Source organism: Macrosteles quadrilineatus, unplaced genomic scaffold (genome assembly GCF_028750875.1).
Source record: "Macrosteles quadrilineatus isolate MER2022 unplaced genomic scaffold, UCM_ALF_1.0 Scaffold_8__2_contigs__length_117827958, whole genome shotgun sequence".
In the NCBI taxonomy this organism is placed as follows: domain Eukaryota; kingdom Metazoa; phylum Arthropoda; class Insecta; order Hemiptera; family Cicadellidae; genus Macrosteles; species Macrosteles quadrilineatus.
This window is the reverse complement of record NW_026542601.1, coordinates 110,718,022-110,738,047: the sequence shown is the minus strand read 5'-3', so window position 1 is coordinate 110,738,047 and position 20,026 is coordinate 110,718,022. Positions and strand designations below refer to the sequence as shown.

The window sequence follows — 20,026 nt, the reverse complement described above, 5'->3', positions numbered from 1 at the left end:
ACTTTACACTATGTTGCTAGTCATTACCGAGATAAAATAACACTTCCCTATTTTTTCAAGTGAAAGTTTTATTTAATGTATAAAACTCTTGGATATTTTTACACTACACTATTTTTCATAGACTAAATGATTTGTATGTTAAATACATTTATTCCAGTAACACCACATTTTTACGAACTTTTAATCTTTTTTATGGTTTTTTTGTGGTTTAATTAATTCATCAACTATGATACTAAAAGATTTAACTTTTTGTAATTGTGAAAGTACTTTTTAAATGTATAAATTAATATTTTTGCATTTTTAACTCACTGTTACAATAGCTATATGATGTGCTAGTGGACACTTGATATTAACTGCACTTATACATGGATGAAGAAAATAATGCGTTATAGATTAGTATGAGAAATGCCATATCATATATTTAGAGTAATATACGCATATACTCCATACTTAGGATAATAACTAACCATATATATACAAATATTGAATGTGGACCAATGTACAGGTTACATGATCAAACGTTTGAAACTGATACCATACACCTTTATATTGGCTTCTATTTTGTAAAGTTGAGGATGTAATTCTTGCAATTTCAATTACAGACATATTTGACCAGCTTAAGCCTCATTTTGACACCTGGGTAACGTATTGCCTGTCGAGAAATCCTCTGAATTCAGACAACTTAGACTTAATTGAACTAAAGGACCAACAGACTTAACGATAACTCTTAATTTATATATTACTGTTGTAGGGTTAACATCACCACTAAGATCTATTTGAAGCAGATTTTAAAATAAACTGTAAGCAAAAACAAATCAAACTCAAAATGTATTTTGGAGCGTTCAAGCAAAAAAAAAATCATATTAGACCGTTCGAAAAGTAAATAAATTCTTTATAATGACTTTTTTTGTAACAGAACATTTTATTTCATGAATGGGGTTTGGTAAAAATAGTAAAAGACCTGCAAACAGTTTGTATTTTTGATATATCTTTCAGGATGGTTTTCAAATGTAAATTTTCGTTGTGGGGGAAGCACTGTGTTTTTTCTTAAAAATGAAATGTACACAAACATTTTGAATTCAAAACAATATACAAATTATGTTTGACTAAATAATTCGTTTCTATTAAAACAAAGTTAACCCTAAACTACGCTCCTCTTCTTTGGAGCTCCACAAAATATCCATCCACAGATGCCAATGTGGTTCTATAAACATAGGTCAACTCTTCAATGTTTACTTTGCTTGTGATCTTGAAAGCTTTTAGAATGTGTATCAGACTTATTTTCAGAGACAGAAAAGCAAAGTTTTTGCCTGAAATTAAGAACACCAATTATAATTAAAGTTTAATAAATAAGTAAGCTGTCTTCTGTAAATGTATATACATGTTAAAACATATAAAGTACACTGTTCACTTAACATACAAATTTCATAAAAACTACATAAAAGTTGCTACCATTAATGAATTATGGTGTGTCCTGTGGAAGGACAAATCTGTTTAATGTTGACCATACCTCAAACCAAAACTTAACCTAAAAAAAAACAATTCCAGAACCACCATAGAGTCACACAAAATGAATGTGGAACCTTAGAACTTAAAAATTGTAGAGCATCCAGTAAACAGTTGAATTAATCGAAATATGTGATACTCGGTAAAAGTAGGTGTTAGGTAAACTGTGTGAGCTAAACTTATACCTAACATGACTAAGTGTCAATGAGTGACCAACCAAATTTTCACATATATCTTCAAAAAAAATGACGCATACTGCATCATATAAATTAAGCTACCAGTTAGTAGAGATGCGATATAAGCTAACAAAGGTTCGCTATTTTAGTTGAGGGCCTTAATTGAAAACTTATTTTGTAAAACTTGGTTACTCTTACGCGCAACTCCCACCATGTAAGTAAAATAAACAACTCCTCCTGGGTTGTACAGTTGGTCCTTAAGTAAGAAATCGTTATAAGGTTTAAAATTTTTATAAATCCTAAATAAACGATGTGAGTCGGTGGCTCAGTTGGTAGTGTCACGGACTTCGGGCCCAAGGCAGCGATGTCGTGGGTTCGGATCCTGGTCACTGCCACTAAAATTTATCAGTACAGCTCACCTTCGTACTGTACCGGCTCACCCCTTGCTTTGCTGGATACGTTCCACGCACAGATCTGTAGTCTATGTGGACGGGCAAATGCAAGGTTAAAAGAAGTCACCAACCTCTTTTTTAGGAAAAGAAGAAGAAGAAGAAGAAGAAGAAGAAACATTAGTACGGTAATCGAGTCAACTCACCAATGCAGTTTCTTGGACCTCCTCCAAAGGGAAGAAATGAGTATGGATGTCTTTTCTGTACTTCCTCTATGCAATGTCTGTCTGGATCAAACTGTCCAGGGTTTGGATACACCTCTGGATCATAATGTAGACCGGCGATGCTTAGTATTACAGTTTCACCCTTCGGGAATGTACATCCTCCTGTAACGTATTATATTACAGGGTTCTCAGATGTCACATATATCCAAAATATTGTAATGTGGTTAAGTAAATTATGTTACACTGTAACTGGATTACATTCATTGATGACACAAGTGTGAATATGAGATTAAGTATGTGACACTTTTTAAAGTTCTTAAACGTTTCCAAGTGGTAAAGGTCATAAACTCAAACAAAATTGTTATGCAACATGATGTAATAAAAGTTTATGACCTAAAAGTGCAAGAATAAAAACAATAATGACTTGGTATACTAATATTATTTTTACTAAAAAAAAAAACAACTTATTCGTCACCGTAGACTTCTTATCTTTGTAGTAATATAATGTCAGTGGAGTACTGTAACTATAAAGGTTTTATAGACAAGCCTGCAGAGATGTGATTGAGCAGGTAGTCTTAAACCAGCAATGTCGACCACTATTACAGTACTCTGTCCGGAATTAATATGTATGCAAGTAATGAAATAGTCAAATGAAGGGGACAGATTGATTCTGAAGTAGTGAAGACCAAAATATCATATGAACTTCTTCTAGGCACCAATGTTCTACAAATGGCATTTTAGTACGTTTTGAGATACTTAAATTTACTTACTCAGTGTAAAGTCCTCGTCGAGTTTCCTAGGCACCAGAGGAACCACCAAGAACATACGAAGGGTCTCCTTGATGACTCTGTGAAGTAAATGTAAGTTGTCGAGATCTTCTAACTGGACCTCTTGTGACTGGTCACCCGTATATGTTATTATTTCATTGTATAAATCTTCCTGAAATTAATTAAATGTGAAACAATTGTTAATCAAGAATAAACTACTTGAAACAAAACCTTTTCCAGTAATTCACTACAACTAATTATTATATTAGGTTAGGTTAGGTTGGGTTAACGTAACTTAACCTAACTAACCTAAGATACTAATTAGTGGTAGTGAATGAAGTGGAGAATTAAGGGAAATAGTCTGAAATATCTAATATGAAAACAATTTCTCATTAATTGCCCATTACAAAAAAATACAGTATTTCTTTGTAAGAGACGGTTTAAGAAGTGTATGTAAGGCTTGATGTGTTGAAAAGTGTCAAACTTATCCACAATATTATGACGAATAACATGCAAATTAATAACTGACTTTAAGCGATAATTTAAGGCACAAAAAATACAACACAGCTGAAGTCATATATGAAGTAAAGGTGTTTTCATTATTTCATAAACTTCTTAGGTAAATCCACCTCATAAGTAAGTTTTATCAGACGTAAATAATCGACCGATAGCCTTAAAACCGAATAATTATCAAAAAGTGAAATACAAAATAAACAACTATCGTTTTGTGATCAGAATAAAGGTTCCGCATACCGCTTGTTGAACGCTTATAACTTTTAAAGTAATGTTTTGGCACACACACATTTATTACAGCCAATAAAAAAGACAGAGACAAACTATAAATGATACGGTTTTGACAACGATTACTTGATTTTAACATTACAGTGGTATGGTTGAAGCTACAAACTACTTTATAATCTTAATTGATAACGTGCTTAACCTATTTTTAATAAAAACTATCTTAAATCAAAATAACCTGTATTTGTTGGTGCTTTCCAAGTATTAACATACAGGAACAGAGAGCTACAGCCACAGTCTCCGATCCCTGAAACATTATTGAACTCGTAAAATGTGGACAGTTTAGTGTGACATTATTGTGTGCTTTGATGCAATTATAGCGCTGGGTAGCAGGTTGGTTTATTGGTAGAGTCCGGGGTTTGGTCCATGAGGTTCCCGTGTTCAAATACTGCCAAACAACAAATGCATTTTATCAATATGAAAATAACTCAACCATCTAATCAGTGATCTATAAAATGGATCCAGGCTAGAAGTTAGAGTCCTAGGATGTTAATGCAGGACCTAAGAAGAGCCAATTTAACTATGACAATACAAATCACGGTAGCTCACAAAATGGGCTCAATGGAATAGTTTCACTTACCGTTCCAAATAATGTTTTCATTTCGTCTTGCAATTCATCTTCAGTCATTACGTCACGCAAAGCCTGCAAAAGGTACGATGGTAAAGCATCTCCTGCAACATAATTGACATATAAAAACTTTAATTTATCATAACTGATTCCTACTGATTACCAGTTTTATATTTGGTCAACATTGTACAGGCGACATGATTTTAATTCAGTACAATTAGGTATCTGATAAGAGTGAAAGAATGTTGATAGACATATAGTAAATTGGGTTTTAAATTTTCACAAAGTATGCTCTGTTAATATGTCTCACAGAATAATGCCGTTACAAGATTTCAAATGTGGACATTACGATATAATGATATAATCGCGGTGGCAATTGACTATGTATTTAAACTGAGATGTTTCAAAAATATATGAAATCCACAAGCAAAAGTCTAAATGGTATCTACCTTCAACTTCTTCCATGTGTTTTTCATTATCATTGTTAGTGCAGTGCTTAGTTGTGACAGCCTGAAAACAAGTTATGAAAGAAGCTTGTTAATATTTTTTTGGTATTATTACTATATTATAAGCATTTAAAATGCATTCACTTACGTTGAGTAATAGCAACCTTGAACGTTTTATTTATACAGATTAATCAGTTAAGGATTATATCCTACACGTATTGCCTATCTATATTCCTTATCACGAGTCAAAACAAAAGCATCCGGTTTATCATAAAATAATCATAATTTTATTGTAATAATGTACCAATAAGCCACATGTAGCTGTATTACTTGCAGCTACATGCGATTTACGTATATAGTTTTTCGTTGTCCACCGGTATGGGCAAAATCGTAAACGCTACATAATGAAAAGAATTACATACAACTCCACCATGATAGTGATTCAATTCATCAATACTTAATTAAAGAGTGATATATGTTCCTTACTCTTGCATAATAAACTAAACAAAATTATAATGTAAATACTGAAATGCAAGTATAACTGCATTTTAAAATGTTTCAAGTTTATTTTATTTAGCAATAAACAAAGACCAGTTGTAAAATGAGTTAATTGAAAATATTACCTCCAAAGGTTGAGAAATAAAGTCCTTCCACAGAATTTCAAGCTTTTTAACTCGTTTCCAGTTAATTATTTTCAACATTGTATTCGACGATATCCAAGGGTAAATACATTTACTTGCAACAAGATCCATTGCGCTGCACACAATAAAACACATGTTAATAAAACGAGGTGCTTCAAATAGAATTTTGAAAGAGAAAATATACTATGGATATTTAGGAAGTGTGTGTGGATCTATTACTTGCCTAGAAACATTTCCCACATTTTCGCATCTAGTTTACAAATAATAAAAACTGTAGTAATTATATTTTAAAATTTAATAAAGCTGAAATGGAAAAACCTCTGTAAACCTTAAAATACATTTACGTTGACTAAATTTCTATTTTTTGTATTAACATTTTAAAAGCTAATAAATGCACATTTATAAAAAAAAAAACTATACATCCAAGTTTTACACAATTCAATACCTTTAATTTTTTTTACTATTTATTTAGATATTAAATTAAATAAAACAAAGTAAGAGTATCTCTCAAATTCTTAAAATAATATTATTGATTGCAGATTACGCAAAGAAATTTTTATGATGACATTAAACTGTTAGAGGTACTTAAATGGCAAAATACGTTATTTGAATAACTATTTGAAATAACTTTAACAATATTTCCTAAACTAAGTGTAATTTGATTGAACCTACATATTTATACATTCCACCCCAGCATTAATTGAATTCTCATCCGTCTTATTAACACCTGTAGGACCAAACATAATTCCTAAAACAAAAGAACATTGATTATTAAAATATAAAAAATATCACAATGCATGAAATGCTATAAACGGTAAGTCGATTGGGGGGTTAAGTTCATTCCAATTATTATTATAAAATTATTCACTACGAAAAATTTCAACATAGTTTGTTAAACTGCATGAAAAAAATTCTTCAAACGATGTGAGATCATGCTAGAAATTTGATCTGATGGCATGGGATAGTGTAAACCATCAAACCCAATAAACTAACCGAGTAAAATGCATGCATCAGACACATCTGTTTGTTCAGCTCCTTCAAATGATTTTTTTTAGCTGACCCTTGACTCACTAAAACTCTAGAGCTTGATGATGTTTAGCAACTAAGTATTAGATGTGCCATTGTATTAAAATAGGTATTTTGTGAGTGGACATGCATAGGGTAAATGCTACAGTTATTGGCGCCTTAACGGTAGGCTTCGGAAAAATCTACCACAGCTCCTTTGCAATAGTTTTTTTAATATCTACGTTTTTTTAATCATGTAGCAGAATGTACTGAGAATACTGGGATGTATAAAGAAAATATATATATCATTACTTAAGTTTATTAAAAAATTTAAATGTTAAAAAATACAAAAACCATAGTTATTGGCACCATCAACCATAGCTATTGTCACATCTTGGCACAGTTATTGGCACCTATAAAAAAGTCTACAAATATTACATTTTAAGCGTACTAAGGTGGTCTCTGTTGTCTTATGTGATGTAACTTATGCCTAATCATATTATAGTATATAGAAGAAACAATGAAAATTATACAGTAAGTAAAATTAAAATCCTTAAAATTGCTCATGGTAGGCCTAGTTTCAGTTCTTTGGCAACACCTTTACCGAACTTAATACCGTCTTTATACATATTAATTGGTATTGGTTCGTCGTAATCAATGCCATCAAAATATTTCCTGTGAAATATTTCATTACAACGTTCACATTTCATCTTTTGTAGGCCTATTTTTTATTCTCTTTGTTACGTATTTGATCCTGATTGGGGCTTTTCGACGGAATTTTAATGGTTTTCCACCCGGCATGGATCATAAACATAAAGAAATGACGTTTTTGGCCCGAAAATAAACATTATTTAACATTGCATAAATGGAACTCCCAAAACATATGTTAATGCTATTAGTATAGGATTCGGGCCAACAACGTCATTTGTTTTTGTTTATGATCCATACCGGTATTTTTCTAGGATTCGTGGTTTTAAACATAATATGATGGATCGGTTTTTGGTTTACCCTTTTTTAATATGGTAAAAATTAGTTATGTGAAGCTTTGTATCTTTATATATAAATTAAGTATATTGGCCTAAATAAATTATTTTTTATAGCAAATACTCGTGTAACCATGTTACGATAACTTAGAGACTTCCATGACAGTAAATGCTGTTACTGGCAGTGTCACCTGTTACCAGTGACTACAGTCATTGGCATGCCAATAACCACAATAATTACCAGTGCCAATCGGCATTAGTGTATTTACCATAGTTATTGGCATGCCAGTTACCACAGTTATTGGCAGTGCCAAGGTTGTGCCAATAACTAAATCACTAAATATTTTAGACACAGTTGTTGGCACCCTCATATATTAGGTAATTTTAAGTATATGGGTAAATGGGTGGCGGGAATAGACAAATCAGTCCTTCCTAATACTAATGAAATAATGAAAACGTAATTTTTAATGTTCAGTTTTAATAGGAAACAATAAACAGGTATGTAAGTACTTGTCAGATTCTTAAGGAAATGTGAAGAATCAATAAAAATCGGCTAAGCATTTGAAAAAAAAAATTCTGTGCAGGTTAGCATGGCCTCTGGAATAACCAAACACACACTGAAGTACAGTGAACTCATGTGGGCATCTCAGCAACTAACTCCCCTCTTCCACCGACTTTTGCATTTAGGTGTACGAGGCTTTGAAAAAAAGGTGCCAATAACTATGGTAGTGCCAATAACTCTAGCTCTTACCCTACTAGCTATTACACATTATATCAGCCATTAACAGTGTTGAAAAGTTGACTTACGTTACTTTTTAAACATCAAACACCTTTTATAGCTAGGAAAAAATGAAACAAATAATACCATTAAGGCTTAAGGTAAGCATATCAAACATAGTCCAGTTCAGTATTCCTATCGTTAGTTATAACCGGTACTTTTTTATATTCACATTTATTTATACTAGTGGTCGTCCAGTGGTCGAAAACTCGACCAAAAATATGTAATATACAGACTTTTCTATTTTCACCCCACGCTGTAAATAAAACATGTGATTAGAATATCTTCAATTTGTTTTCATTTTCTGTTTATAATTAGTTATTTTTCCACCACCAGCATGGTAACCAATAAGACCCATGATAATGTTTATAACATTTTAAATTAATGTTTGTGCTTATTTTGTTACCTTATTTTAATTTATAAATGGATTCTGCACATCTACAGACAACTTTCCAACAGTATGCGTAGATTTCCCCTGCGATGCACACGAGCTGAGAAAAAAGGTTTTAAAGAAACATATTGGCTATTAATATATAGATTTGTACTAATTTAAATTTTACTTTACATCTCTTATCGAGTATTTACCACATATTGACCTAATAGATGCTGCCACTACTTGTGGAAATAGGTCAATTGGTCCACCATTCACTTGTGAGTCAAGTTGCTCCACCAGCCTAGAGCTACTATCGTTCCATACAGGCACCATCTTTTTGAGACTTGAAGGGTGAAAAATCGGGTTTATGAGCTTGCGAGATTTCTTCCATTTAGGTCCTGAGAAAAAGAAGTCATATTCATAACTATAACATTTAATTGTTGACAATGTCAGTTTTAAAAGGTGGTTCGTGGATAAGAAAATATGTTGTCCTGTATTATTGTTAGACGAAGGATAACTAATTTATTTTCGTTTACAATGAACAGTTTATGCTTACATAAGATCTTTTTTTGTACAGTAGTAAGTTAAATATTTGTATGAGTTGTGAATTTTGTGTTTAAAAAGTTCATTTGGAAGTAAGTTGTACACTCAATGGATTTTAAGAAAATGCTTACAAGCTCTTACCTTGATCTGTTATTTTGTATTAATTTATGTAAGGGGATAATATCCTGTGTGGTTGTTATTACAAGTGTTTATTATCTTCTATACCCTATAAACTATGCCACGACTGTTAAATATCAAATTGAACATGGCTGAACAATAATCATCTAATTAAGTATCATATGTTTCATAAACACCAAGAGTTAGGATTACAGAATCTTAACTGCTTTTTGGTTTTAGTTCCTAAGGATGCATCTTCAACTTTAAGTAATGACTAGTTTCTAAGCTTTTTATGTTAAATGTAAAATTAAAACTAAGCTTACATAAAGGACTTTAACGGAAAGCAAATACTAACTCTTGTAATCAAACATTCATACAAATTAATTTACATACAAACTTTATAAAAATTTATCCCCCACATAGATAACTAACTCTTTGAATTCCTATTTAAACGATTGTTTAACATGCCAAACTTTATTATCGAATTACCAAAAGGAAATGGGTAGATAATATACGTTCAAAGCTAAGCTAAACTGATAAACAACAAAACCATGCGTTGCAGCCGTACCTGGTGCCATGATTAACCCTTCTCCAAATATAATCTTCGTGGCTTCATATCCCTTATTGATGGATTTGGAGTTATTCAATATGGCCTGAAAATTGTTTGTAGTTTAGTAAAGTGGTTGTCACATTTGTAAATAATATAAAAATAAATAAATAAAATAACCATATAAAATTTACTTAAAACTGAAAAAAAATATTTTAGTGTCTAATATACTACAAATGTGTAGATGAAAAGGCCACAGAAAGCTTACTACAGGTATTCTTATCTATCAATGGATAATAACAAAAATGCCTCCTGATGAAACATTAGTATTTGTTTATAGAAGTAACAAATACTGTAACTTTTACTACACCTTCACTGCAACTAATCTGATAACTTTTATAGAAAAATAACAGCTCGTTCTACACTTTCCTACCATCGAAATATATTTTATATGTGTTTGCTTATAGTTTTGCTTTGAGTCACATATCAAAGCATTGTACATTGAATCTCACTTGTGACTGGAAAAAACTGTTATTATTTATTTGTTTACCTGAATATCAGAAGGGTCTTGAATAAAAACCAGAGGCTTTGGTCCGATCCAGAGACAAAATACTGGAAACCGTTTTTCTGCAGCCTGCTTCAAAAAGTCACACAGACATTTTGTAAAACCTATAATATTGAGAAAAATGACAAAAGTTACGTATTTAAATTACGAAAATAATATGATAGAGGGCCTTGCTTACCTAAAAGGTTAGAATTGAGAGAAATAAAGCAGTCTCTTAAAAAAAAAACGTGCATCACAAAAAATATGACTTGTAAAAAGAAAAGAGTAACGAAAATAGTTAACTTTGAAACACTTTCAATTATGACTTTCCATAGTTTATCTTACAAATGGTGTTGGAACTTAATCATTAAAAACTGACTTTCATCAATGTGATATTCACATACTTTTTTTAGTAATTTTGTTCTCTATTTGTCATAATGGCTTTTATGGAATTTGTATACAGTATGTCAAAAGTTCCCCTCGGTATTTGTAAGCGTTTACCTGTATATCCTCATGAATGTCATATTTTTTATTATAAACAATTGGCTCGAGGAAGTATAATATTTATCTGTTGGTGTCAAAAGACTACAGCAATTCAAAGTATTAATAACAAATAACTAAACATAATTAAAGGTTGGAATGAGATTTAACCTTTAATGGTAAAGGCACTTACAGCATTTGCATGAAAGTACGGTACTTACTTTCAACATTGAACAATATTTTGTTCTTGGGTAAAAACAAGTCGATATTTCCTATAATCCATTTCTTCGGATGAACAACAGGAAGTGTGTCGGCCAACAACAGCAGCTTTTTGCACTTCCATTGGTAGATAATTATAACACATTTCAGGACCACGAAGATCAAAATAAGATTGGAAAGAATACCCTGCAACTTGTAAATAGATATACACGTATGTAAGTAATTGTAGTGTTGAAATAAGTATATAAAATCAGTGCGAGTCATGTGGGAGTTGGCTAGTAAAATTATTTAGTGAAGTAGGCATATTTATAACAGTTTGCTTATCTGGTCAGATGTTTGGGAACTTTTTAAAAATTTCTCTCAGACATAATTGACGTACATTTGTTAAATATTCAAATGGAAAAATTGTCCTTTGTTGAAAAAAAAACTGCTTTTAATCGCAATCCACTAAAATATTGATATATCACTTGTAAAAATATTATATACCATGGTAAACAGAATACATTATCAAAAGTTTTAATCGGTAAAAAGTGATTAAATGAATTTTCAATGTCAGTTGCATATTTTGTACCGATCACATTTTGTTTTGTACCTAATGAAACTAAAAAATCAGAATCAATATGTAATTTCTAAATTCAGTATGCTTGTCATAGTTTTGTAGCACATACTAATATATAGATATTCATAAAACGTACCTTAGTAATAACTGATAAATCCATTACAATACATTTAGTGAACCACAAAAAAAAAAAACTAGTTTAGAATAAAACAACCTTCTATGAACCAGGTGGAATGCTGTACGAACGAATACAGATGTTCATTACTTAAGACACCGTCTGGCGTCTTATCTTATCATGCATTGATAACAAACATCTGTCTCCTATGAACTTTGCTGGTAACAGGTACACACATTACTTTTTTCTGTTATAGGTCACCATTAAAGTTGTGTGATCATAGATATTTGTGTATTAAGAGCGCAAAGTACGCCATTGCCACTCGAAAACTGTAATATGGCCGCACGGAGGTTTAGCAAAGTGGTGCTGGTAATACCCACAAGGTTGTTGTTGTGTACTATAATCATGTTACGATAATAACAGATGAACCTTTTATCTTTATCCAACATAATTAACTAATAATAACAGACGGATAAACCTTTTCGCTTTAAATAAAATGTTTTTTAGTTTATGTTGGCTTTTTAGGTTATGTTATTTACTTATGAGATGTGTTATAGAAACGCCAGAAAAGTTAAAACAGCTGAGTTTAAGAGTGGAAATGAGTTCTTTTTGCGTGATTTTTACAGGTGTGTGGAAATGTGATAACTTCCATGTAATGGCAGAAAATAATATAGCTATAGAATAGGTATATAGTTTATGTAAAACATTCAAATTTGTTTTCGAACTATTCAATACTGATTATTTTGTAATCGTCTAGCCAGCTAAGTTGTTATGGTGCTCAAACTCGAATATGAAGATTTTTGAATCAATTCGAGCAAAGTCGGTTCTGCAACCAGAATCTATTCATCACTAAGCCACCAATTAAAGATGATACCTTTAAAACATTATCGTTAAATGGTAAGTAAAAACCAGGATTTGGTCGTTACCTTTAAAAACTTTGGATATTCCATTCAATTAGACGTTCAATTGCTTTAAACTCTTGAAAGATTATGAGAAGTTTTAATTCAAACAGTTTTTTAGATTTGTAAACTTGAAAAACATTCTGTCTTTTATATAACAATTACTTTAAGTTTTGATGTCTGATGTATTATGATAAACTACAGTATTTCAAGTTAAGAATTTAGATTAAATTGAAAATGTTACATGTTAACTGTTGTAAAACACTCTTCAAATCCCTGGGACGAACAAATATTCCCAGATTCAGATGTTTACTTTCTGAGAGTTCACTCGTTCAACATAATATTTGCCTTCGCTTATTTTCGCGTGCAAACTGTTTGTTTAGGATTTTGATTTATAGCAGTGGTTGTTAAGGTTATAATAAAACCAGGCACTACTAGACATAATAGAATAATAAATTACGAGTTTGCTTGTCGCTTGAAATCTAAAAATTTCTTAGTATTAAATGAGCGAGTTGACAATAAATAATAGTTCCTACAATGTCGGATTAATGAAATATATTTAACTTAGCAAAGGTTAAGTAACTACTGGAAATACTCACACTGTTCATAAAAGCTCTTATTAACAATATTAATTATAGATATTTTTAATTTTTCAGCAGCTCACTTTGGTCTTAAACATTTTACACTATTTGAATATTTGAGTCCTTCAACAACTCCACTTGGGGCCACACAAAGTTGTCTATGTAAACATTCAAGGACTCTAGTAGGATTCCGTTCACAAAATACCCCTTCAAATTTAATAATTAATGAATTAATTTGCACTTCCTTTTAAACAGAGAAAATGAAAATTATTTTAATGTACTGCTAGCATGAGAATGTTGAGATGAGAATTACTTATATTGATAAAGGTATAACTTCATTTCTCTTAAAATCAAATATCACATCTTACTCAAAGAAACAATCAGAAGTTGGCTACTTAAATCATTTTTTGAAAAACACTAATTAATATTCAGTGAGTAATGATTATAATATCTATTGACAGCTGCATTAAAAAGTATGGCATTATACAAAATTCAAAATAAAAATAATACCATGGTTAGTCTCATAGTGGTATTATTTAACAACATATTTTATTGTAGAATATTTGAGCTCATTTATGAATTTCATCTACTGCCATACAAGAGAGTATTAATTATTTAATATTTATTTTGTGTGTTATCTGTGCTAGTAGAATTTTTTACGTTTTGAAAGGATCGGTCCAAACCCTGGTCTTGTTACTATCTAACGTCGAACTTTCTGTTAGAAAGAGCAAAAATGGCATCTGAGTCTGGAAACGACATCGCTTGGAATCGAACCAGCGACCTTTAGATTTGAAGGCGAGCAGACAATTAAATGAATTCTCCCTTATTTCACTATTTTACCTGAATAAATAGTATATTTAACTCTTTGTTGCTAAACTACACCTTCTGTATAGCTAATTTTAATCCTCTCACCTTCCTTCGCTCTAGTATTATAAATAATATTTAAAATTTTTCATATGAAGGCACAAGTTTCAGCTTTAACGCCTGACTAACACATATAAACCAGATTTTCCTTAATAATTTTTTTTTGTATTTCGCACACGTGGTAAATCTCCTTTGAGCCTTTGACAATGGAAAAGCTTCTCAATCCTTTGTTGTATCAAAGCTTATCGTTTAACATATTCCCAATTAAGTTAAACAACGTATTTTTGTCTTCTCTAAAGCATGTTAATTTAGTTAATTAAGTTGTGATCTTTTGTAGGCTATGTAAAGCCGTCTTTGTAAATATTAACCTTATTATGTCTAACGTTGTTACATGAAAGCAAGCATTTTCTTCAAAAAGGTTTGCAAGATCTTTTTATTTGCAACGACAGAGTAAAAGAAAATGAATTATTAGGAAGCTTGCCGTTTTAACAAACCTTGTGTATAATTTTTTTTTAAGATTTTGGAATTCATGTGCTTTCAAAAAGGTTTTAGTGGAAATTTGATTTATTTTCTTTTTTAACAAGACAACAACAGTTTTATTCTTAGCAATCAGATAAAAAAAAAACATATAATACACTTAGATTTTTTGATAATTTTACTTACACCATTGAGATTCATCTGTTATTAAATCATTACAAACCCCTGACTAAAAACATGGATTGTAATGAGTTATTGAATGCAAACTCAAGATTTTAGGAAACTTGGTAGGATATGAAACAGTTGTAGTTGATTTATCAGAAAGCTCTGCAGATGAATCACCCTTTCGTAGCCGGGTGGTCAAAAATAATTTATATAAAACTTGAGACATGAATGGTTATTTTTTTGTGTCTGGCGAGTGTTAGCAACTATGCTTGGTTATCAAGAAAATATAATTTAGATTTTTTAGGTGCAGGTTTCCACTGACATATACTTTTACCTTGTATTTACTATTAAGGTTCTACTATATGACGTTTGGTTCTAAATGATGATGTACTATAGCAAGACAACATGTTCTTCCTCACAGAAACATGTGACTAATAGAGATTAACAATTGAGACATATTTGAGCTTCATCAACTGTTAACATCTTAACACCTGGCACTGACGTCTTATTTATCTAACGTCACATTAGGCTAGGAAATATCACTATTGGCAAAACGCAAATATATTGCTGTAATAATGGTACAATACCTCGTCAAGTAATCCAAATGTCGATTGAGGTTAACAACCTACATGTTTCGCCGTAAATACGGCATCGTCAGGGTTACAAAAATGAAGACATCGATGTCACACCCACACAATAAATACACGAATACGAACATTTAATTATGGAAAGTAAACATGTAATTGACATTGATAGGCCTATCACATGCACACGACACGGACGGTCCCGGCGCAGGTAGTAGACTGCAGTGTCAGACTCCTTCCTCGTTTTTGTCCATGTTATCAGTAGGACAATGGTATGGTGGCCTGTTTTTTTTTGCGAATTAGCACATTGAAAATAGAGTGTGACTGGAACTGCAGTTTTTCGTTGAGGATATGTAAACTGGCGGTGTTGTCGTGGTACAATTTGTAAATTTTAAATTCCTCTAACGTTTACTACCGTTTCTGAATTTATGTAGCACCTCAAGACCGTCAGCAATCTCACTCATGTTATGGTTTAGGTCGATTAAATGCTGGGCAAACGATGAATTTAGTTTGAATAAACGTGGTTTGGGCCTGTGTTCGTTGTAGCGAGTAGAAAACCCACGACCTGTTTGCCCAACATATTGGCTTGGACAATCTTGGCATTTGATTTTGTAAACACAAAATCAAATTAAATTAAATTAATTAAATGTATACGATACCGTATATATGGCAAAACATGTAGGTTGTTAACCTCAACCAACATTTGGATTACTTGACGAGGTATTGTACCATTATTATAGTCATATAAAGTAATCCAGGGGCCATCAACATGGAAGCAAATATATTGCAGATGAACGTAATATGTAGAAACTTTGCAATTAGATTTATCGATATTATTTAAATTATAAGGTTTACCATCCAAATACTTGAGTGGTCCAAATACATGTAGGAACATTTTTTTAAATGAAACCATAAAATTTAGGGTATTTAATAGGCTATTCCCAGAGGTTAACATCCCGCAAGACAACTATTTAATTATTTAAATTGTAGCGAGTCGCTACAATAGCGCAAGTCACGTGACGCGGATGCGCGCGCAGTCGGCCCGGGTAGGCACGCGCAGCGAGCCAAGAGACCAGTAGTGTGTGTCGAGTGCCCGGAGCTGTACAACTTAACCGGATAAGTAACTGTAGCCTAAGATGTCTAGCTAATAGAAGTAGGGGTTGGGGAAGGGTGTAGGTTAGGGTAGATAGTAATTCAATTATGTAATTTATTAGGTTCTCGAAAGGTCGTGGTCTGGCAATTATTATCACTAATTTTGAATTCACATTTGCTAAGTCTAGTAACCTTTTTCACGAATTAGAATAAGTCCATATATATATATTTCTCTGTTCATTATATTATAATTAGATACATTATGAACATAAAAGCTGGCTGTGATAGGCAGCTAAGGTAATATTGCGCACTTTGACGAGTTAGATTAATTCTTGCAATAGAGTTGGGTTACGACAGGAAATGTGCGTGATTTGGCAGTGGTTAGAGGAAGATATATAGGGCCCAGGTATCTTCATTTACACTCATACTACTCCACATCATCACATATTGGTAGCAGAGCGTCAAGATCCGGCCAAAAATGCAATTTTAACAGAAATAGAATAGATTAAAACGTGTCTCAGACCAGCCAAGTGCTTTGTTCAGACAGGAAATCGACAGGCTACAGGTCGGCACCACGTGGCGGCCTGGAACGCACGAGCATGCATAGCTAGGCACGTCATGAAATGTGAATCAATATCATTCAGTTTATTTTATTTTCAAAGGAAATTTAAAAATCAATTTTAATGTGAATTTTTTAATTTCAAAATAGAATTAGGAGAACTTGGATATTTTTGATTAATATTTTACCAAACCAAGTTGATGAATATATTTAAATGCATTTATGTAATCACTCACGAGTTCGACATCAAGTCTGAAAGGCAGTAATTGAACTAAATATACCTCGACGACAGGCCGAATGAGTGTTAGATGAATATTTTTATTACGGAAAGCAAAATATTAGGAGTCAAAGTGCACATCGGTATAGTTGACAGGCCACGGCCAACAAATCAAAATTTCAAAATTCGGGGGATTTTAAATTCATCTGTATGTCACCTCCCCAACCCCAAAAGGTCATAAATATGCCCAAAAAATTTTTATTTCATAATTTTTACAGCCAAAAGGGTACTGCAGTGAATTAATTAGTAATTAAAGTAGTATTTTAAAACTTAGTCTGACATATTTTGGTTGTAACTCATCACCTTAATTTAACTTGTGTTTAGAATTTATGTTGTCCAGCAAAGTTTTGATATTTGAGGTGGCTAGTGAAAGTTGAGAGTCCATGTCATTAATAGGCCAGACAGACTTAGAAGATAACTGGAATGTTAGATAACAGAAGTTCAAAGATAAAGCGACGATTTAAGGCCAGATTTGTTATTTCCAAGCAAACATACACGATTTAAATATACATTACACACAGTTATTACAGGCTCATCTTAAACAAAAATACAAATAAATATATAAAATAAATATAAAAACAGAAAAACATTTAAAACGTAAAAAAAAGTATATAATAATAATAAATGTAAAAAAAATGTACTACATAATTACCTGTGTACAACATTTGCTTGAGTAAATCGTCACTTCACAACATTTCAGTTGATTTAGGCCGTTAATTGACAATGTTGATTCCTTCTGAATCAAGCCAAAATCACAAGGTCAATTCATTGTTCACATCAACGAATTATTATCTTACATAAAATGTCATGTAATTTCGTACAACAATAACACAACAATCAGTACAGCAATAGATGTCAGACATAAAATGCATTACAGTTTTATATTTTACAGTTCACAAAATTTCATTCACTCGCAGCGACCTTGAACATGCAGGTCCGACACTACAACCAAACAAAAGAATTCCGACATACCGACATGCCATTACCCTGCTACACTCTTTCGACCACCTTGATACCGTAATATGATACAAATTCAAATACTCGGCGATTCGCTGACTAAACGTCTCGAATATTTTGTTAACCGAGAAGGTAGTAAATTAAAATTAGAATACAGTATGGGAATTTCAGGCGCAACAATTGGACAATTAAAGAAACAAATCAAAATCACAAATCCATATTTCAACAGTGAAATACCATTATTGTTATGGATAGGAACCAATGACATATTCAGCAATACATCAATAACAATGATGACACAGCAATATGTATCATTGCTCAGGGTAATCAGGAAGCGTTATCTAGGCACCAGGTTGATACTGTTAGGATTACCATATTTCCCTAGGTCAGAATATACACCACACACAATAGATAAAATTACTCAATTCAACACATTTTTACACACATTGTCAAATCAAAATACCCAACCAATTTTTCTAACACATGTATTAAATTCAAATACATATTATTTACACACATATAGGCATTCAAATCGTAGGGATGACATACATTTGAACAATATAGGGAATCAGATCTTAGTCAAACATTTGACACACCAATTACAGTAAAATACAATCATAAGTCCAAATTCACACCATTTTTTAAATAATTTCTCTCTTTTTCTTATTAAATTACAATTTGCCCAGCCCAAACTCTTCCCACCTGTTTGGTCAAATAGTTGATATTAAAGAAGTTGTTAAGGATTGAATTTTTGTTTACTATTCAAATAAGAGTAGATCAAGGCAAGATGTCCAAGATTTACGAGTGGGAAACAAAACCCACGGGGGTATCATGGATACGAGAATTTGATGCGCAAAGCGCAATTCTACAGTGCGAGAAGTGGGGCTTAACCCCAGCCAAGACACTGGAAGAGAATAGGGTCATTTTAAAGAACGCGGTGACAGCACAGGTGCCAAGTGTACCAGACACACCAAAACCCACAGAACAAAACACACCCATCTTAGCGGATCAGACGGCGGAAATGATTAGAATCACAGCCCAAGCCATAGGCAATTCAATCGCTCAAGCCTTATCACAAAACAAACCTGTAACACAATCAACACACACCCACACAAACCCGAGATTAGTTGACGATCTAGCGTCGAAAGCTCCCAATTGCGACGGCACTGACACAAGCAAATTGTTAGCCTTCTTGAAAACGGCCATTCAAATTGAGAAATTAAAGTTAGCCGACGACAAATCAATCACAATAGCATTGTTGCACAAAACAGCAGGGCAATTAAGGGATATTTGGACCATGGCATTGCAGGAGAGCTGGGAAGTCAAAGGTAAAACAATTCCTACTATAATTAGTACCTTTCTGCCAGAAAGGGCAAAGCAACAGCTCCTGACGCAAACAGTTTATAGGGTGCAGGGTCAATTCGAGTCACTTTCAGATTTCATTATCCAGGTGAAAGAGTCAGCAGAAATCCTAATACCAACAGAATACGACTTACTGGAGGTAATATTGACAGGTATAAACGCGACAAACAGGGCACGTCTTGCAGGGTTCCCGCCGCCGACCAAACTTGATGATTTAGTAGCGCTTATCCCAAAATTAGAAGTTGTGAGACAGTTAGAAGAGGGTAGCAACTCGCAATCACGCCGATGGGAAACCAGAGCAGAAAATAATAGGCAATTCACACCTCAAAATAGGCAATTCACACCTCAAAATAGGCAATTCACACCTCAAAATAGGCAATTTACACCTCAACATAGGCAATACACACCACAATACATGCAACAGCCACATG

The 20,026-nt window shown here is 32.5% G+C and overlaps 1 protein-coding gene across 1 annotated transcript; it reads right to left on the bottom strand.

Annotated features, from left to right (window-relative positions):
* Positions 1 to 944: 944 nt before the first annotated feature.
* On the bottom strand, positions 945 to 18,254 carry LOC129000659 (cytochrome P450 4C1-like). Its single transcript, XM_054427621.1, has 9 exons — positions 18,249 to 18,254; positions 11,107 to 11,290; positions 10,412 to 10,530; positions 9,883 to 9,967; positions 8,867 to 9,052; positions 4,441 to 4,532; positions 3,066 to 3,234; positions 2,278 to 2,457; positions 945 to 1,310 (listed from the first exon to the last, which is right to left on the bottom strand). Exons 1-9 carry the CDS (start codon positions 18,252 to 18,254, stop codon positions 1,147 to 1,149), a joined length of 1,185 nt encoding a protein of 394 aa, XP_054283596.1. The 3' UTR covers positions 945 to 1,146.
* Positions 18,255 to 20,026: the final 1,772 nt, after the last annotated feature.

Excerpts from the sequence above, each read along its gene's own strand:
- LOC129000659 (XM_054427621.1), bottom strand. Across the intron at positions 9,968-10,411 it reads AAGACCCTTCTGATATTCAG|GCCATATTGAATAACTCCAA; the intron begins GTAAACAAATAA and ends AACAATTTTCAG. Across the intron at positions 2,458-3,065 it reads CGACGAGGACTTTACACTGA|GAGGATGTACATTCCCGAAG; the intron begins GTAAGTAAATTT and ends AATACGTTACAG.